Here is a 21,002-nt window from a genome sequence, read left to right as displayed (position 1 = left end):
ATACATGAATGTTAATGTTAGGAAATGTTTTGATGCTTTTGACCAATTACCTGTAACTTTTTACAAGTATGGATTTTATATGACTGAGCTGCTACATATGTGCTCTTCTAGCTAAAGTATCTTTCGAAAAAGCCTCTTTCAAAAGAGGCTTGCAGTTTAGATGTAGCATAAATGTCCTCCTCCCCACCCAAATTTGTCCTTTGAAGGTAGCACTTTACCATACACTAAACACATTCATCCTATGGAACTACACAAAGGATGTTTGTGACCCATACTATTTAACATGCAGAAAGCTTAGGAAACATACACTGAAATACAGAACAAGTAAAGAGTCAAACCACTAAATCCCACTGTTTTCCAAGGCATTCTATTATCAATAACGTTTAGTCACCAAACCTTACGTCTTCTTATCAAACTGTCCTCACGTGACTCAATGACTTCATTTCCAATGTTTTCTAAACACCAGCTCTCACAAATCTAGTCTAAGGTCTCCCCAGAGAGTTTAGGTTACATCAAATGTCTTGCTAACACGCTTCTTTTTGAGCAAGAACACTGAGATGCAGTTTAACATGTACTTTTTTCACAACCTTAACAGCCATAAAAATAGTTTACCAAGTGCAATTTAAAACAATCTTTGCAGTAATCCTACAGGCATCTGAAGACAACTGAAAATGGGAAGATGGCTTAATCCTGCTATCTCATAATTTGTACTAATGCACTGAATGACAGGGATTAAAAATACATCTCTATAGCTAAGAGCTTAGTTTATCTTAGATTGCCTTCATTTGGAAACGTACTAGATTTCCCCCCTCACTTTGCATTTCATTGCATTTAGGTCTTGTTGATAATGTGTTACCACTCTGAGAAAACTCATGAAGAACTAAGCTAGCTGAATTGGTGGTGATGACAATTTTGTGGTCATGGCATACTAGAAAAAATCATGATCAGCATCTTGACACCTAACTGATTCAGTGATTTATCTGGATCTATGCTAATAATAAAGTGATAATCAGATCACAAAGCTAACTTGATTCTCCACTGATGTGTTCAAGCACAATAACATTTTATTATATAGACAAGCTTTTACCAGCATTTTCAGCCACTGATTTAAGAGAGCCACAGATGTGTTTTCTTTGCTGCTCATGTTGCTCACATATTAATTAGATGTTTGCACCTGGTGTCTTCTTCAAGTTCATTGGTTTATTGCTGTTGATTGGTTCTTTTCTCTGTTTTTTCTCCTACTGTGCTCTTACTCATAATTACTACTGATCTATAACAAGACAAGGTGGAAAGCAGTGCAATGCAGCTTTTGGTAAAACTTGGTTTCAGAAGTGCTAGATTAGCATGTTCAGGTCCACTAGTGCTGCAGGAAATTAATTTCTAATCCATTCCACAGGCAACCATGAAAAAATGAATAATAATTTTAAAATATAATTAATCATAATATCTTAGTCCAATGTATCAAAAGATAACAAAGTGCTTCACAATTTGAGAATCATCCATCATCTCTTTATTTTGGGGGGAAACTGATATACAGAGAAGTTAAGATAAACATTTTCAAACTACGATGCATCAAGTTAGGCACTAGTCAATCAGTGGCTGAGTTGAAAAGAGAACCTAGTTCTTCTGGAATTTATCACAAAAAGCCATAGAGTTTAGATATTACAGGTTGAACCTCTGTAATCCAGGACTCCCAGGTCCAGCAACATCTGTCGTATGGCAGGACCACAGATGTTCCAGGACCAGAGAGTCCCGGTAGAAGGCTAGCGGCTGGGCTCCTCACTGCTGAGCTGTCTGACGCCCCGCAACTGGGCAGCCAGGCACAACCCAACGGGGCTGCCTGGTATGGCCAGGAGCCCAGTGTGCCGCAGCAGGGCTGCCCGTTGGAGCCAGGATCTCAGAGCTCCCGGTGGAATTTACATTGACTATTCAATTAGTTGATAAGGGCACTTCCGCTTTCAAATGTAGCAAGAGCCCGCTGGGCTGTTGCTACATTTCAAAGGCAGAAATGCTGCCTGGCATTCCACCTTTGAAATGTACAAGAGCCTCAGCAGGAGCTCTTGTGCATTTTAAAGATTGAAATGCAGCATGGAGCCTGGGGCCAGCGAAGGACTCTGAGTCCCCTGCTGGTCCCAGGCTCCATGTGGTGCTTTTGCTTTGAAATGTATAAGAGCCCCAGTGGGGACTCTTGTACATTTCAAAGGTGGAACGCTACTGCTGTGCCCCTGCCCCCTCCCACAGAGCTGGATCTGGGGAGAACTAGCTTTTAAACTGGCTCTCCCTAGCACTCCCTCCTTCTCTCTCCCCCCCCCCCCCCCCCCCCCCCCGGCTGCTTTTTTCTGATAGAGGCAGAAAGGGTGGGAAGCAACTAGTCAACTAGTGTGTTGACTACTCGCTTACATCCTTATTTTCCACTAAAGTGCACTAAACTTACTTTGCTTAGTTAAAAACTGTCAATATGATAATTACAATTCAGGCCATTCTCACTATAAGTGCAAGATATGTTCCAAAAAACTTGGACTTACAGCAAAACAACTTAAGAGTGAGGATTTTTTTTCTTGCAGCTGACTTCCATATGCGTAAATGGTGGCGGGGGAGGGGGAGAGGAGAATTGCGTGTCTTAAGAGCAGGGAATGGGAGAACTTATAACGCATCAGTTCCTACAAGCGTCAACGACTTTAGTGCGGAATGGACGTATCCTGGGGCGACTTATAGCAGGGACACTCTGTATATAGTGAAATCTGTTTATGATGAACCTGAGATGCAGTGATGTAAAATGGAAATACAAAAGTGCATCAGAAACATACATACTGCAATTCCAGTTATAATTACATTGAACAGTAGTAAAGGACCAGATTCAGATATCAAAATCTCCTAAATTTTCCTATGGAAAAAAGCCCTTCCCTTAGAAAGTTCCATTGTTTTCAAAAGACTGAATTCAAGTTTAAACATTTTTTCTAATTATTTAATAACTTACAATCAATTTTTTTTCCAATAAAATTTCATAATTTTAAGTCTCCTACTAATTCCTTTACAACATATTTCACAGAATAACTTTAAAAAAGTTATTATCCCAATCTGCCTATATACAAAATAGTACATGAAATGTTACCTTCATACATAACTTCACACTCAGTGGGAGTGTAACTGTATCCTTGAATCAAATCTGGAAGACAGTCCTTACAAAAGGAGTGAAGACAAGGCAACAGTCTGGGGTCTCTTCTCTTCAGCTCCCATTTGCACACCAAACAATTCCTCAGAAGATCTAGGCTCTCCATTTTCCTACTCCAAAGTGTGACATCAAGGACACTAAAAGTCCGAAAATTACTCATTACAATCACTTTCTACTTAATGAAGCGCACGGGCACCCAAGTAAAAACTACACGCCAATTGCAGGAGACACGTTCTCAAAAGCAACATTTATTTAGCCCCTTTGAAGAAAGGGGAAGTTCCTTGCAGGTGAAAATTGCATACCCACATTACTGAAAATAACGTTTTCTTTGCAGATAAGCGTACTGGAAAGAGTGGTTTTAGGCAAACAAACCAAAATTCCATTATCAGTATATAGTGCTTGCTACTTTTGATAAAATCTGAGGCATACTGTACTGTAGATCTATTTATAGTAATGCAAACTGTCTAAATTCTTACATGCTATACTCCTTTTACTTGTAGTTTTCAAAGTGGGTGAAAAATGTTTCCAAGTTTTCTACAGTCTGCAGCAGAAGAAAATGGGAATAAGGCATAACCAGTTATAACCCCATCCCCATTTGAACACGTTAAAAAGTTGCATACACAAATGCAAAGAAACTGAACATTTTTGCTTCTAACATTTAATAATGTGCACCTTACGTTTTGTACAAATGTCACTTGTGTTCCATGCTTACTGCCTCTTAAATCAAATTTGCACCTTTAGAAATAAAAGAATGTGGGGGGTGGGGTTTCTGTCTTTAGCCTGGATTTCCAAAACAAACTGCGTACTTGCTGGCTTAAAAGCCTCAGCCAAGATTCTGAAATTGGAACTGAAGTCTCAGTTATAACACGGAAATAATCCACACATGCAACAGGAAACATTGCCAGTTACAGCTCACAAAGTTTCCATTTTGTTATCCTATAGAGAGGGAAAAGAGGTAAATGTAGTTCTGCCCTCCCTGACTTATATGCAAATAAAAGCAACTTTCTGAACTGAATGCAGATAATATTTATTGAACAGTCCTCGCTGGAGAGAACATAGTGTTGGTGCCGTGGCTGTGTACAACAAAGTAAACAGGTGACATATTGTTCCCATAGATGGCAATTCCATTCTAGCCATTCACAAGACCAGAACTATACAATTGTGAAGTGATAAGTTTTGACATTTCCTGCAAGCTTTTGTTCTTTAGAGGATATCTAGAAAAAGATTTATTGCGGGCACAAGACATCTACCCACTAAAGACATATAATGTTTTCATATCTCTTAAATGAGACAGAAAGACATTGGCTACGTCTAGACTGGCATGATTTTCCGGAAATGCTTTTAACGGAAAAGTTTTCCGTTAAAAGCATTTTCGGAAAAGCACATCTAGATTGGCAGGATGCTTTTCCGCAAAAGCACTTTTTGCGGAAAGGCGTCCGTGGCCAATCTAGACGCGCTTTTCCGCAAAAAAGCCCCGATCGCCATTTTCGCGATCGGGGTTTTTTTGCGGAAAACAGTACTGTGCTGTCTACACTGGCCCTTTTGCACAAAAGTCTTTCAGAAAAAGACTTTTGCCCGAACAGGAGCAGCATAGTATTTCCGGAAAAGCACTGATGATCTTACATCAGATCGTCAGTGCTTTTCCGGAAATTCAAGCGGCCAGTGTAGACAGCTGGCAAGTTTTTCCGGAAAAGCGGCTGATTTTCCGGAAAAACTTGCCAGTCTAGACACAGCCCCTATGTCTTCTCAGGCTATGTCTAGACTGCAGGCTTCTTTCGGAAGAAGCTTTTCCGGAAGAGATCTTCCAAAAAAAACTTCTTCCAAAAGAGAGCGTCCAAACTGTCAAAGTGCATCAAAAAAGTGATCCTCTTTTTCGACAGATAGTGTCCACACTGAATGGACGCTATCTCGCGTGTAAGCTGTAATTACTATGGGAGGAATGGCCACCAGGACACCTGGGCGTCTTCCTTTTTCCTCTTCTTGAGAAAGAACTCCCTCTTCCGAAAGAGTTCTTTCAGAAAAAGGCTTATTCCTTGTAGAAAGGGGTTTACCAAGGCCAGAGAAACCCCTCTATTCTTTCGATTTTCTTTCGAAAGAATGCTATTGCAGTGTGGACATAATTGATTTTTTTTCAGAAAAAAGGCCTTTTTTTCCGATAAAACTCTGTAGTGTAGACAATACCCTCATTTAAATTATACAGTGTTATTAGCCTGCCCTTTACAAGATTAATGCCCCCTTATCAAAAGATTTCTATTACGTTGAAGGGTTCAGAAAACAACAAATTTTCCCCTTTTACAATATATTACATAATATTACCAGCATGTGTATAAAATTGGGCAACTGGAACAATTCTTAAATATGTGGTTATAGAGAAGATTATCAGGTCCCGAGTAATGCTGAGCAATCTCTCCAGACTTAACTGAGGATCTGAGCCAGACAAAGAAGTGTATGAATAAAACAACATCCAGGCAAACTGGGGGGGGCCATGCCCCCTGCACTCTATGCTCTTCAACCCCCCTTTCTAGGGGGGTAGGAAATTCTGGCTCTCCCCCTGGCCATTAGGGAGGGCCAGTTTGTGCCCATTCCTGCCCTTTCTCTCCCCTGCAGCTGCACACCAACCCTAGCCTTTTCTCTCCTACCCTCGTGCCAAGGCCTAAACCTAAGCCCTCTCCACCCACTGCCCAGCTGAGGCTGCGCCGGCCCTGACTTTGCCCCTGGTGGCCAGACCAAGACCACAGCATGCCAGCCCCGGCTCTGCCTCCAGCCGCTGGGGAAGGCTGGGTCGAGACCGTGGTGCACCAGCTCAGGATGTTAAATTGCTATTATCTGGCTAATTATGAAGTCAATACAATCTGTACTGTCTACATGATTAGTTGATAAGGGGGTTCTTCACAAAGTCACAGCAGGAGCCGGCTGGAGCAGTCCCGGCTCACGATAGCTCTGGACCACTGCAGCTCTGCTGGGCTCTTACTACATTTAAAATGCAGAAGCATAGCATCCTGAACTGGCTCATTCCAGGACTGCTCGGTGCCGGCTTGCGCTGGGTCCAGTAGCCCCTGTTTGCGGCAATCCAGGTCGACCACAGGCAGCTTTGGCAGCAGCCCATGTCCGTGGCCAGCTCTGGCTACTGCAAACAGGGAATGCTGCTGGAGCAGCCTTTGTTAGCGATGGCCAGCTGGGGCTGCTGTGAACAGGAGCTGCTTGGCAATAGCAGCCCCTGTCTGCGGGGGGAGGCACAGTTCCACGCTGAGACCCTCAAGGACAGGAGCTGCTGCCAGAACAGGCTTCCCTACCCTCTCACCCCACTGCCTCTGTCAGATGAAGTGGGGAGGGAGGGAAGGTGGCACTGTGGGGATGGTGCTGGAGGGTATCAACTTTTAAGCCAGATCCCCCTAGCACCAGCTCCTGTTTCCCCCTTGCCACCTCTCATACAGAGGCAGCCGGGGGCGGAGGGGAAGGGAGCAGTCGAGAAATAGTTGACTACTCGCTTACATCCTTAGCACCAGCCCCAGCTCTGCCCCCAGCAGCCAGGGAAGGCCAAGGCCACATCATGCCAGGGCCTGCTCTTCATGTGGCTGCCAAAGAGGGCCGGCTGGCAGTGAGTGGGTGGGGCTTGGCACCAGGGACAGGGCCTGGGATGGAAGGGGAAGGGCTGGGTTTTACCCACCCATGCCTTCTCCCCCCCCCCAGCCTGTGGATGCTGTAAAGTGATGATGTCACTCTGTCGTCCCACAGGAAACATTTTTTTATTTATAGAAAGAGACTATAAACAGTATGCACACATTTAAAACAAAACAAATGGATCTTCAAAAACAAATTTTTTTGAAGTACGCCCTTTTTATACCATGGAATAAACAAAACCTAAATTACTCAAAAATTACAATCTGTTAATTTAAAAAAAAGAGTTTAAAAGTAAAAAATGTTAATATAATTACTATTTAAATTTTAAAACATATTAGTCTAAATTCTAAATTCCATTGTCTACGTCAATACCGGACAGCTGGCAACCATAAAGGTGGATCAAGAGCAAATGAAAATATGCAGCCATCTGGATACTTGATTACACTATCATATCAGACAAATAGCAATAATCTATCATTTGCTCCACAACTGATTGAAGGCCTCGAGATTAGAGGCCATTTATGGTCATTTAAAAATGAGTGCCATTTAATTGTACCAATAGTAGAATCAGAAAACATTAGAATAATAATGATTATTTATATATTAACTCACCTTATTTGGTGCATCTTCATGATCCATCCTTAGGGTTGCCAGGTGTCCGGTATTGACATGGACAGTCTGGTATTTTCACCTCCTGTCCGGTAAAAAAAATTCAGAAAATACTGGGCACCTAAACTGTCCAGTATTTTCTGATTTTTTCCTGGCCAGGAGGTGAAAATCCCAGGTGCTTACTAGGTTCTGCAGGGGAGCTATGCAGCATGCAGCAGGCAGACAAGATAGCGGATGGACACCGGCAGCCTGTTAGGGCCAAAAGACCTCAAGAGCATTCCTTAAAGGGGCCACGCAGGTTTTTTTTAAAAAATTTGTGCTTAACACTTGGCGTCCTTTTTCTTTTTTTTTTTTTTTTGCTCATTAACTTCGGTTTTCCCCTTTTTTTGTTAAGAGATCTTTTCCCCGGAGGGGTTTTTTTGGGGAGAGGGTGGGTGTTTGGTATTATTGGTTATACCATCTGGAAACCCTATCCACCTTCCAGAATCAGACGTTCATAGTGGTTTTCTTCACTCTCCAACAGTACATACTTTACTTTAGAAAGAGAAACAAGTGATCTGGGAAACTATAGGCCCTTCAGTTTGACCTAAATACAGTATGCAAAGACTTAGAATAAATTTTGAAAGAGAGAGTAGCTAAGGACATTAAAGGTAAACAATAATTGGTATAAAATACAACATGGTACTACAAAACATCATGCCAGACCAACTTGGTCTTCCTTGATAAAATAACTAATTTTCTAGACAAATGAAATGCAGTAGATATAAAATACCTGGGTTTCAGTAAGACATTTTGTACAATTCCACGTGGAAAATTATTAGTTAAATTGGAGAAGATGGGAATTATTTGAGAATCAAGAGGTTGGTTAAGAACTGGTGATAGGGGAAACTACAACGGGCTCTGCAGTAGTAAATAAAAACAGCTTCCCCTGCAGACCAGCTCCTACCTGCTGTCCAGCATCCCATAGAGCAGCTTCTGCCCGCAGTAAGCCAGGGGCTGGAGGCCACTAGTGGAGATATTATATAGAATGTAATTGAATCGTCGTGTAACCTCATTAAATTTCAGCAGTTACATGTCTACTCAACAGTCTCCGTGGGTGGAACTGGCAGCCAGTGTGTTCCCAGCTCCACTCACGGGAAGTGCTGCTGCCACCCCACACTGAAGCCTATCATAGGCAGCAGCAAAACTGGCTCCCAATGCAGGCAGGCTCCTGCCTGCTGCCCTGCACTGCTACTTCTGCACTGCTGCCTCTGTTAGAGGCAGCAGCATGGGATGGGGGAGGCAGGAGGAGCTGCTGGTCAGGGGAGCACAGTGGGCAGGGAGCCTGCCCCAGGATCCTGCTGGGTTGCTGGCTGAGAGCCACCTAGGGTAAGAATTTTCCGGCCAGGGCTTGCACTTAGCACCCACCCTTCTCACATGCCAGCTTCTTGCCCCAGGTCACTAGCTAAACTCTGTGTGCCTCCTTCCACACCACTGCCGCTGGTCACAACTCCCTCCCAGACCCCGTACCACTTCCTACATCCTTCCTCAAGATCAGAATCCTCTCCTGCACCCAAACTGCCTTCCAGACCCTGCACCCTATCTTTCTACACCCAACTTCGATCCCAGACCCTCTCCATAGAAAAGTGCCATCCTTGACCACTTGCTAAAATCTTGGCATGGCCCCACATAAAAAATTATTGCCTACCCCTGCCATATAAGATAAGACTACACCCCAGCTGGGAGGAAACTTCACAGCCTAGATAAACGTAATAGCCCTAGCACGCCTTGAGCTACAAAATAGCAGTCTGATGTCATCACTCCAATGAAAACTCAGGCTAGCTACCAGTTCTTAGACCCAGGGGGTCTGGCAGGCTTGAGAGCCTGATTTTCCAGTTGAAACACAACATCCACACTGATATTTTTAGTGCACTAGCTTAAACCCTACCTCACTCCCAGCTGCAGCGTACACATACTGAAAGGGTCTCATTTTGGGAGTAAATTCGTCTTTGAAAGAAAGGACTACTTTGCACATGAACAACAAGTTCCATTTGAATACTTTAAAACACTGTTACAACATTAAGGCCAGATTTTCACTTGCTGCGCCGAAGATCTATCTTCTAGCATTCAATATAGTGGGTCTAGTTAAGACCAGCTAAATGGAATGCTGAAGGTGGCTGTTGTCAGGGCCAGTACCCTTCGCAGTTGTGAGGAACAAAGGAAATTGACGTTTAGTCCCATTGGCATCCCTCTGTGAAAATGGCGCCAAGCTCGGCTTAAGCTAAGCTGGCTCTAACAACGTATTTCACATAGCTGGTGTTGCATACCTTAACCGGACCTTCCAGGTCTAGTGTAGACCTGACCCTAGGATGCACAATTTACAACACCCAGGTGAGGTATAAGCATTTCTATTGTATTGATGGGAAAGCTGAGTTAAGTAGCTTGGAGTAAATCTAGAATGACCAAGTCCTGGGTTCTAAGCATCTTTATCCAACCTGCCCCAGGGCAGCCTGGCTGTTCCCTAGACCTGTCCTGTCCTGACCCCAGGGGAGGTGGGACTTGAAACCATGACCCTGTCCTCCACACAGGCTGAGTGCCCTCCAGCTACGTGCCCTAGCCCATGTGGGAACTTGCCCCACCACCTTACTGAGGGGAGGCCCTTTATCCCGCACAAACCCACGGTATCCTCCACACAGGCTCTCCTGGGGCAACAGGAACAGTATTGCTACCTACATGTTCCTGAGTAAGGCCCACAAAATCATTTGCCTTAAAAAAAAAACCCATGATTTTTTAAAAGGTTCCGTGAGCCTCATTTGCCTTCTTGCCTTTAGGGTTCAGTACTCCAGCTTTTCTCACCAAGAGGGCCACAAAGATACTTGGACACATGGCATCCAAACTAAGGATGTTAAGGACTAGTTGACTATCCGATAAGCAAACAGTTGACTAGTTGATTCCCCACCCCTTGCTGCCTCTGTCAGATAGAGGAAGCAAAGGGAGGGAGAAGACGGGGTACTTCAAAGCAGCAGCACCACACAGCTGAGGCCTGGATCCACTGTGCAGCACTGCCCCTTTGAACACCACCCTAGTGTTTAAAAGCAGCAGCGCCAGCTGGGCCCCCCGCAGCATTTCAAATCAGCCGTGTAACATGGAGCTTGTGGTCAGCGGGGAACTCTGAGTTCCCCGTTGACCCTGGGCTCCATGGGGCCCTTTCACTTTGAAATGCACAAGAGCCTCCCCTGGGGACTTGTACTTTTCAAAGCTGGCACATTGCACGAGGGCCCCAGTCAGCAGGACTTCCCACTGGCCTTGGGCCGTAGCGGAGTTCCGCACCGAGGCTCTTGTACATATCAAAGGCACAGCGCGAAGTGCTCATCCACTAGTCAGTAGCAAGCCCTAACCCGTTACATAACAGCCTCAAGCCGAGTGTCTCCCCAGCTCCCTGCCGGGGCTCCAGAGAGAACATGCAGCCAGGGGCTCAGGGCCGGAAAGGGCAGCAAGGGGGCTGGGCAGGAGCAGGCCAGGCTCGGGGCCCCCTGGGAGACAGGGCGCGCGCTGCAGAACTGCGCCAGTGTGTCTGCAGCGGGGAGGCGGGGCTCGATCCCGCCTAGGCAGACAAACCGCGGAAACAAATGCTAAGTTACGTCACCCGCCACTCCATCCCCTACCGGAAGTACGCTGCTTGAGATCTCGCGAGAGTATCCTCTCCCGTGCCTTCATTTCTGCTTCCTCTCCCCCCCCCCGCCCGTCGGACTGGGAGGAGAACGTCTCGCGAGACATCGGCCCCTGTTCTTTCTTTTCCCTGACGCTGCCAGCATGGTAAGTTGCTGGCTGGGGCCGCGTGGCCGGGCAGGGCTTAAGGGCGCCGCCGCGGAAGAGGAGTCTGGGGCGCGCGGCTCCGTGGGGTGCGAGGAGGGGGGGGCTCCGCGCGGAGGGCCCGGCACGCCCCGCGACCGCTCCCCCCGGGGCGCTCCCCCCGCCGGGCCGGAGTGAAGGGGACCGGGCGGGGTGGCCTGCGGGGCTCGGACCGGGCCCCTCCGCGTCGCCCGCCGGGCCGGGCCGTTCGTGGCTCGCTCGGGCTGCCCGGCCGCTCGGTAACGCGCTCTGCTCCCCGCAGCCCTCCCGCCTGAGGAAGACCAGGAAGCTGAGGGGTCACGTCAGCCACGGCCACGGCCGCATCGGTGAGTGCGCGCGCGGCGGGTGCGCGCCCCTCCTGGGCCCGCTGCGGTGCGAGGCGGACCCCGGGGTGCGCGGCGGGTTTGCCAGGCGGCAGTAATGGCGCCCGGCGCTGTCCCAGTGATGCCGTAGCCAGCACCCTCACGGGCGGAGGCAGCTTGGCGGGGGAGGGGGGCGCTGCTGCGTAGGGGCGAAATTCCCATCCCGGCAACAGGGCGGCGAAGCCTCGCCTGCGCAGTGAGCTCTGCACGTGCTTGGAGAGGGTGGGCTTGTGACTGGGAGAAGCGGGCTGGAGTGTGTGTATCCCTGCAATAGACCGTGACTGGGGGAGCTCTAGCACGCCTGGCAGCACGATTTCTTGTATTTCCTTCTAGGCAAACACAGGAAACATCCTGGTGGCCGTGGCAATGCTGGAGGCCTGCACCACCACCGGATTAATTTTGACAAATAGTAAGGCACCTAAAAGCCAAGGCTCCTTCTCTCTCTCCCACGACTGTTGAAATGTCACATGGCTGACAACCATTCACTAAAAGGACAGACTTTGTAACAAGAATGCCTTTTGTTTTCCTCCTCTTGTAGATGTACTACTTTCCGCAAATTAGTGTGATTAACCATTTTGAGTTCAAAATGGAATAAATATTTCAGAACTATTGGGTTTTTGTAGAACTGAAGTTTGGGACACTAGTAGTCTGTTCAGGCCCGAGTCATGGCTGCATTAAGACATAGTAAGCAAACTAATCAAAAACCCTTATCTGATTGATTTTTCCTGAAACGAGATGGCCGAGACTAGAGTCACATCTAGACATTGCTTGTAGTCATGATGTGCTAGAGTACTCGGAGAATACCTACTAACCTTTATTCACTGCCTGTCCTTATTAGTAGTTCAGTCAGTCACCAGGTTAGTAACAAAACCTAGAGGTCAATTCCAAAGTTTTGGGTGGACAGATTGCAAACTAATAGAGAATGCACAAGTTGTGAATTCTGCTTATGAAAATGACTTGTTTTTAGATTCAGAAACTGTAATTACTGGTAAGATCAGTTGATTACATCAGCAAGTAACACTTCAATGCAGTATATATCTGCTTATTTTCCTTTTTTCCTTTGCTTGTTTGGAAAATTAGCAAGGAGAATCAGGGAGGATTTAGCTGGTATTAATGTGTACATGGGAGATGCTTATACATGAGTCCAGATTTCAAAAATCTAAATGCTAAAACTTGAGCTGCATGAGGAAAAAATAGTTTGAGGCATTCAATGTTCTTGAAAAGCTAATGATTCCAATTTAAACCAAATAGAATGTCTTGTGTTGATTTTTTTTTTCCCACCCACCCCCAGCCATCCTGGTTATTTTGGGAAAGTTGGTATGAGACACTATCACTTGAAGAAGAACCAGAACTTTTGTCCTACTGTCAACTTGGATAAACTCTGGACACTTGTTAGTGAGCAGACAAGACTCAACTATGCAAAAAATCAGGCCGGATTAGCACCTGTTATTGATGTTGTACGCTCGGTAAGTATACTTGGCTTAGCACACATTCACATTGGGATTGGTTGCATTTCTTTTTTGTCTATAGTCTTGTTGACTGATCTGCTGTATTAAACTAGTTCTGCTTAAATATGTGCTGCTGTATTTTTGGCTAAATTTTTTTAACAGATGTAAAATTGTTTTCCCCTAGTATTCAGTTCAGAAAAATAAACTAGCTTCTGTGATGTATATAATCAGTAGACTTCACATTAAAGTCAGTCTTACTGCACTCTGTCTCCTTTTTGTGCATCTGATTTCCCCCTGTGTACTTGCATGCAGCTGCTCAGATGAGCTATTTCAATTTTGGGAGGCCATTGGAGGATGTCAGGGTATCTTATGTTGCCTATTAGGATGTTTTTTTACAACTCCTGAGCAACGTAAGTTTTGCCAGCATCAGTGGTTGTGTAGACATGGCCTTGGAGCTTTTAGTGCATCTAATTTTTCAGGGTAATGTGGGTTAGCCTGTCCACATCGAGACTAGAGTCACATCCTGGCATTTTGCATTGTCTTGGTGTGCTATAGTCCTCGGAGAATGAGTACTGGTCTGTATTCACTGCTTGTGGTGTCTCGTGCCTTAGTCAGTCACTTGATCAGTAACAGTTTTAAATAAAAAGTGATACTTTTAGCCCGCTTGGTTAGAGTATGTCAAAACAAAAGTAATCCGAGGAACAATGCAATGGCTCCTGTTAGATCTAGAAGAACCAATAAGTGGTTCCAAGATGTTAACTTGTCAAGCAATTGCTTTATTACTTAGGGTGCATCTACACAGCACCATAAACTCAAAATAAGATACGTAATTTGTACTATGCAAATTGCATATCTTCAATCTATTTTGAAATTTGGCATGTCTACACAGCACCAAATTTCGAAATAACATGATATTTCAAGCCATCCTTTAACCTTTGTGCAGTGAGGTTTACTGGGATCATGAAATAGCGTGCCCGTTATTTCAAATATTTTTTGAAATAACAGGTGGCTTCTGTTGATGCAGGGTAGCTATTTTGGGATACCTCCAGATGCAGTACAGACATACCCTTACTTGTTTTCCAACATCACAAGGAGGCTATAACCTAAGTGATACCTATTCAGTGGGAAACTGGATAAATTTAAAGCTTAAATTCTTTAAGGTCTCCAGTAGCTAAGAGCTAAACTGGGCTTTATTGTGTATCATGAAATGTTAAACTCATGTAGATGATTACGGTTCTTCATTAATCTTATTTATGCCAATTTCTCTGGTGTTTTAGGGTTATTACAAAGTCCTGGGCAAGGGGAAGCTGCCCAAGCAGCCTGTAATTGTAAAAGCTAAATTCTTCAGCAGGAGAGCAGAAGAGAAGATCAAAGAAGTTGGTGGAGCCTGTGTGCTTGTGGCCTAAATGATTTTTTTTAATCATGTTTGAATAAAGACTATAAAATGTCTGAGTTATGTTTAATGTTACTTTTATAGCCTAATCATTTGGGGAGGGGAGAAACTATAGATGTTGATTTATGAGAATATTACTTGAGACCACAGTCCCATTGCTTATTGTGAGGAATACTCAGTACCTACTAATTTGTGTACTGGTGGCTCTTCAGATGCTTACTGATAGTCTCTTCTTATTCATCTTGTAAAATAAGCTTTAAGTCAAAGTGTAGTGTAAAACAACTACCACGCATAGGCTTGTCACAGTAGTAAATTTACAGCCTCCTCTTAGTTGTAACCTCTTCAGTACTTTTGAAAACTCCCTCAACTTGAGAAGGCATGGAAGATGGGAGACTGGAAAGGTGCAAGTACAGATGAGGTGACAAGTAAGTCAGCATTCACTAGTTTAAAAAAATATATATATCCTGTCAAACCAATCCATTGCTTTGATGGAATAACAAGCCTTGTTGAGAAGGTAGATGTGGTATACCTAGACTCTTACTCCTAGCATGTATAAAAGTTTTCCCAAAACACATGGGCTGTGTCTAGACTGGCCAGTTTTTCCGGAAAATCAGCCGCTTTTCTGGAAAAACTTGCCAGCTGTCTACATTGCCGCTTGAATTTCTGCAAAAGCACTGACTTCCTACTGTAAGAAATCAGTGCTTCTTGCGGAAATACTATGCTACTCCCGTTCGGGCAAAAGGGCCAGTGTAGACAGCTGAGACTTGTTTTGCGCAAAAAAGCCCCGATCGCGAAAATGGCCATCGGGGCTTTTTTCGCAAAAGCGTGTCTAGATTGGCCATCGACGCTTTTCCGCAAAAAGTGCTTTTGCGGGAAAGCATCCATGCCAATCTAGACACTCTTTTCCGAAAATGCTTAATGCAGGCATGTCCAAAGTCCGGCCCGCGGGCCAATTGCGGCCCGTGTTCCGGTTTAATACGGCCCCACAGGTAATTTGGCAATATCTATCTTTTATGGCCCCCAACGAATACATATGTATTGAGATGAATACATTGTAAAATCTCAGTTAATGTCAGTTCGTCTAAATCAGTTATAAATATATTTGGACACAACATGTATACTTGGTGTTATGTTCCTGTTCATATTTTTTGAACTTAAAAGTTGACAATCTTTATTACCAATAATATGTAATGTACTTTACAATGTTCCTGACATATATTTCAGCTTCCTGGATTTTTTTTTTCATCTGGCCTTCAGATATGAAAGGCAGAGTGATTTAACACCTGTTTAGATTTGTCATCCATGTGACGAAATGAAAAGTATGCCGTTTGCAATAAACTTTGCATAAAATAGTTAATTTGCATTTAATTTTAATGGTTCAAAGAATGTCAGGCAAAATGGTCGGCCCTCATGCATGTTCACTTCATAAAATCTGGCCCTCTTTGAAAAAAGTTTGGACACCCCTGGCTTAATGGAAAACTTTTCCATTAAAAGCATTTCCGGAAAATCATTCCAGTCTAGACGTAGCCATGTAGTTTACACACCTAAAAGAGTTGCAGGGAGGGGGTAGCCAAGTTAGTCTGTACAGGATAAACTTAAAAAATAGTCTGGTAGCACTCTATAGACTAACAAAACATGTAGATGGTATCATGAGCTTTGGTGGGCACAGCCCACTTCTTCGGATGGCCTACAAAGGGTTTACCAGCCATGAGTCTCTGTGTGGTGATTTGCAAGTGTTGCCCTCTGTTCAAACCATTGGTATGAAGTATTTTGTCCCCTTTTCAAAAACCTCAATGTGCCGGAGTGTTTTATTCAGTCAGATTTTTCAGACAGGCAGGCCAAACTAAGTAATTCTCTTGAGGCCTTGGGAAGAAACCAAGGTAAGGGTTCAGTTGTACCACAGAAACAAGATGGCTATGTCTAGACTGGCATGATTTTGCGGAAATACTTTTAACAGAAAAGTTTTTCCATTAAAAGTATTTCCGCAAAAGAGCGTCTAGATTGGCAAGGATGCTTTTGCGCAAAAGCATCAGTGGCCAGTCTAGACGTGATTTTGTACAAGAAAGCCCCGATCGCCATTTTAGCCATCGGGGCTTTTTTGCGCAAAACAATTCTTTCCTGTCTACACTGGCCATCTTGAGCAAGTATTCTTGCGCAAGAGGGCTTTTTCCCAAGCGGGAGCATGAAAGTACTTGCACAAGAAGCACTGATTTTGTACATTACAAAGTCAGTGCTCTTGTGCAAATTAAAGCAACTGGTGTAGACAGCTGGCAAAATCTTTCCAGTCTAGATGCACCCGATGGGTGTGGAATGGGATTGCTTCTCATAAAATCCTACAGAAAAGAATCACCAGGCAGATGAAAAGGGCGGGGTAAGGGTGCCCTTCTGGACTTTTCTCATTCTCCACACCTCTCACCCCTAGGCACTCTTTAGGGCAGTGGTCACCAACCAGTAGATCTACTGATAGATCTTTGAGCCTCTGACACATGATCCTGACTAGTTTGGTCAAGAGGCTATCAAGTGCCAGCACTTCAGCTGCTCCTCCTCCCACTGCTGCACATCACTTGCCCTTTATTTTGGAGCTGTTCCCCCAGGAGCCACCTGAGTTCTGTGCAGGACAGGGGAGGGAGAGGAGAGCACTGATGGCAAGGTACCCCCTTCTCCCACCCTGTATCCTACCTCCACAGAGCAGGGAGGAGGCACAACAGGACTAAGGAAAGAGCAAGTTTGCTGGCTGCTTTTGGGAGTGGTGCAGGGCTAGGGCAGGGGTGAGCCTACCTTGGCTCCAATGCACCACCACCCAGAAGCCACCTGAACTAAGCAGTGCCCAGCTGGAGCCAGCTCTGAACCCCTACCCAAGTCATGAACCACCATCTATACCTCAAGCCCCTGCCCTAACCCTGAATCCAAACACCCTCTCAGAGCCTGCATCTAGAACCCCCTCACACTCTAAATCCCTTAAGCCAAGACCAGAACCTGCACCCCAATTCTCTACCCCAGCCCAGTGAAAGTGGGGGAGGATGGAGTGAGCAGGGGCAGGGCCTCAGAGACTGGGCCAGGAGCACAAAGGCAGTAGGGCAAGAGTACATGGCTACGTCTACACTGGCCCCTTTTCCGGAAGGGGCATGTAAATTTCACTAGTCGTCGTAGGGAAATCCGCGGGGGATTTAAATATCCCCCGCGGCATTTAAATAAAAATGTCCGCCGCTTTTTTCCGGCTTTTAAGAAAGCCGGAAAAGAGCGTCTAGACTGGCCCCGATCCTCTGGAAAAAGTGCCCTTTTCCGGAGGCTCTTATTCTTACTTTGAAGTAGGAATAAGAGCCTCCGGAAAAGGGCACTTTTTCCGGAGGATCGGGGCCAGTCTAGACGCTCTTTTCCGGCTTTTTTAAAAGCCGGAAAAAAGCGGTGGACATTTTTATTTAAATGCCGCGGGGGATATTTAAATCCCCCGCGGATTTCCCTACGACGACTAGTGAAATTTACATGCCCCTTCCGGAAAAGGGGCCAGTGTAGACGTAGCCCATGTGTTTGAGGTAGATCTTGGATTGCACTTAAATAAGTACGCTTGTGCTTAAAATGGTTGGAGACCATTGCTTTAGGGATAGCAGGTGGGTGGGGGAAGAGCTTTTAGTCCTTCTTTGGGGATGTTGCTAGCGTACACTGTTGGGTTCCTCACAGTAGATGGGGAGCATAAGGGGTGCATGGACCTACACCAGCATGTCTCAGCTATGCCTGTTAGAGATGCAGCAGGCATGGAGCGACACTTCACACCTGGCCCCATTCTGCTGCAAGCAGAGGGCTGGAGTAGTACTCTTCACCAGGGCTGCCTGCTAACTGAAGTCCTTAGCCCCGTGGTCACCAACCCGTCGATCGCAAGGCCTCGACTAGTCGATCGCGAGGCATTCGGGCAACCCCTGCCCCATTTACCCCTCACCCCCGAGAAGCCCCACTACCTACCTCTAGTGTAGTGCCGGCTTCCCGCAGGGTGGACGGAAGTTCTATTTGAAGCCCGCGTCACTTCTGGAAGTGTGCGGGCTGCTCCCCTCCCGCAGCTCTGTTGCGTGCTGCGGGAGGGGGCGTCGGCCCTGGCGGAGAAGTGTGGAGGCTTCTCTGCGCCGCCAGCTCTGGAGGGGTGAGTTGAGCACAGGGATTTCCCTGCACCGTAGGAGTGGGGGTTGGCCATGGGATTTGGCTGGGCTGGGCCGAGCCGCGGAAGGTGGGGTTTGGCCCAGGGGCAGGCACCCGTGGGGGTTGGCTATGCTGCGGGAGGAGAGGGCGGGGGTTGGCTGCGCCATAGGAGGGGGTTTCTTCGGGGCAGGCTCCCGCGGGGGTTTGGCCCCCTGGGCAGGCACGTGAGGGGTGTCCCTGCCCCGCGGGGGGGGGGAGAAGGGGGAGTCAGGCCTGGAGGAGGCATGTGCTGGCTTCCTTCTCGGGGGGGGGGGGGGAAGGGAATCCTGGGATGAGGCAGATGCAGGGGACTCTCTGCTGCCACTGGCACCGTCCCCAGACCCTATTCCCCTGTCCTCATTCCCTGAACTCTGTCCCCACTCGCACCCTGTCCCCTGCTGCAGAACCCTGTCCTCTGCCCTCCCAGCACCCTGTTCCCTCTCCCCTGCCCCCAGCCGCAGAACTGTCCCCACAAAATGTATAATTATTAATGCTTCATTGTAGCATGAATAAAAAACAGACCATTTATTTCATAACTATAAACATGTGATTTTAATTTTATATATCGCATAATTTAAAAATAAACTGTTTATCAGAGTGTGTAAGTAAGGGTTGGGAATAGCAAGTGATGGACAGGAGAATAGAGAGGGCGGGGCTTCAAGGAAGGGGCGGGGCAGTAGATCTTCCCCTGTTCTGAGATTTAAAGAGTGATCTTCGGTGTGAAAATGTTGGAGACCACTGCCTTACCCCAAGCCCAACTCTAGAGCAACTTGTTTAAACCAGGGGCAGATAAGATGCAGGTCAAATGTGGCTTGCCAAGCCTTTGGATCCAGCCTTCCCAGCTAGGACCCTCAAGCAGGAGCCCTGCCTGTCGCAGTCCCACACCAAAGCAGCTGGCTACTTTTTCTATGTGTGGCACACTGGTTTGGGGGAAGAGGGGGAGAGAGAGAGACTTTACACACAACCCAATCAGAATTGGTTGGAAAAGGGCCACAGGAGCAGTAATGACTGGGCTGGGGGCAGTGCACAAAGTCCCCCTTCCCTTCATACAAGGCTACACATGGAAGGAGCAGCTAGTCGCTTTCAGCCTGGGGCTGGCAGCAGGCAGGAAGCCTACAGGTCCTGCTAGGCAGGAATTGCACTTCACCACCTCCTGCATCCCCATGTCTGGCCCCAGGTTATCACCAGACAACTCCCCTGCCCCACACTCACTCCTACATCTTCCCCCAAGCCACAACCAGATTCTGCACCCCAACCTCCTGCCCACAACTGCTCTTGACCACTTGCCAAAATCTTGGGAGTGCACCCCTTCCACACACACACAAAAATTGCCTACCCCTGATCTAAATGAAACAGAAAAAAACTGAGTTTAGGACCCAACTATGCTAGATATTATATAAACAATTTTCATTTGTAGATAATTCACATGACTCCCTCATGTACAGAAATGTCCAACCTATGTACAATGTACATTAAAGGGACCAAAATAGACCATACCTCTACAAAGAGATGCAATCAGCCTCCCACTGTACCAAACATGAATGATAGGAGGTACACTGAAAGGAAGACTGCACCACTAAAATTCAAGTATCAAAACTACTGGATACAAGGACAATGCCTGTAGCAACATGAGCAGAAATGGTGGCTTTCATTTCCTAAAATACTGATTTAATTTTTTCCCTCCATCTCCATTTAATATAATGCAAGTAGAAATCAGGGCTACACAACACACAGGCCCCATTTAAGTCAGTTCTGCTGATAATAAAATGCAATGTTTACCCCATTTGCACCCATTGACAGCACTTTTAATGGACAATGACAGTCCAGGAATTTAATTATTAAAACAAATATCAACAGAATACCATTATATTGACTTTTTTGTTTTGGCTCCCACCTGCAGGCTGCATGTTGAGCCCCACGTAAACTCAAACTGCATTGCAGGCCGCAAACAAGCAGGCCATGTGTTGAGTAGCCCTGTTGTAGACCACTTATAAGTAAATGTCACATTATCAGATCACTAGCTGGTATGAAAAACGTGTGTGCATTTCTCTATGCCTTTGCTGGTACCACTGCATTCTACAGAAAGAGAAAAAAGCCCACTGTTCTGCAGCAGGATGTTCTGCAGGCACATAAAGCAGCATTAACTGAAAATGGGCAATTCTGGGACTATTTATATTACCACGAAAAGCTAGAGTCACCAATTTGAAGCCATTTGAATGAGTTATACAAACATGGCTCCAGGGTCCTGTACAAACTGCAGGAGACTAAATGTCCAGTCACGGGAAAGCAAATATGCCAGCAGAAGCAAAACTATTGGACATTCTTCAATATAGTTGAGAACCAGCCATGCAAATGTCATAAACCTCAGTTAAAAGCTGTGGTATGGAACAGGCCCCAAA

General features: G+C 45.9%; 2 protein-coding genes and 2 non-coding genes across 4 annotated transcripts in view; 3 read left to right on the top strand and 1 right to left on the bottom strand.

Annotated features, from left to right (window-relative positions):
- TRIM66 (tripartite motif containing 66) overlaps window positions 1-4,503 on the bottom strand; it is an 83,218-nt gene extending 78,715 nt beyond the window's left edge. The window contains exon 1 of the mRNA XM_025189972.3: window positions 3,113-4,503. Coding sequence (XP_025045757.3) covers window positions 3,113-3,332 — 220 coding nt within the window. The 5' untranslated portion in view covers window positions 3,333-4,503. The remainder of the gene's footprint in view (window positions 1-3,112) is intronic.
- Window positions 4,504-11,101: 6,598 nt separating this feature from the next.
- RPL27A (ribosomal protein L27a) lies at window positions 11,102-14,492 on the top strand. The gene is made up of 5 exons (XM_075927993.2): window positions 11,102-11,197; window positions 11,496-11,559; window positions 11,929-12,004; window positions 12,887-13,061; window positions 14,321-14,492. The coding sequence occupies exons 1-5, from the start codon at window positions 11,195-11,197 to the stop codon at window positions 14,447-14,449; spliced, it is 447 nt and encodes a 148-aa protein (XP_075784108.1). The 5' UTR covers window positions 11,102-11,194; the 3' UTR covers window positions 14,450-14,492.
- LOC112547538 (small nucleolar RNA SNORA3/SNORA45 family) lies at window positions 12,334-12,465 on the top strand. The gene has a single exon (XR_003091304.1). It is a non-coding gene; the product is annotated as a small nucleolar RNA SNORA3/SNORA45 family (small nucleolar RNA).
- Window positions 13,547-13,678, top strand: LOC112547540 (small nucleolar RNA SNORA3/SNORA45 family). The gene has a single exon (XR_003091306.1). It is a non-coding gene; the product is annotated as a small nucleolar RNA SNORA3/SNORA45 family (small nucleolar RNA).
- Window positions 14,493-21,002: the final 6,510 nt, after the last annotated feature.

Source organism: Pelodiscus sinensis, chromosome 5 (assembly GCF_052426305.1).
Source record: "Pelodiscus sinensis isolate ZL-2025 chromosome 5, ASM5242630v1, whole genome shotgun sequence".
NCBI classification, from domain to species: domain Eukaryota; kingdom Metazoa; phylum Chordata; order Testudines; family Trionychidae; genus Pelodiscus; species Pelodiscus sinensis.
This window is presented reverse-complemented; position numbering and strand designations above follow the sequence as displayed.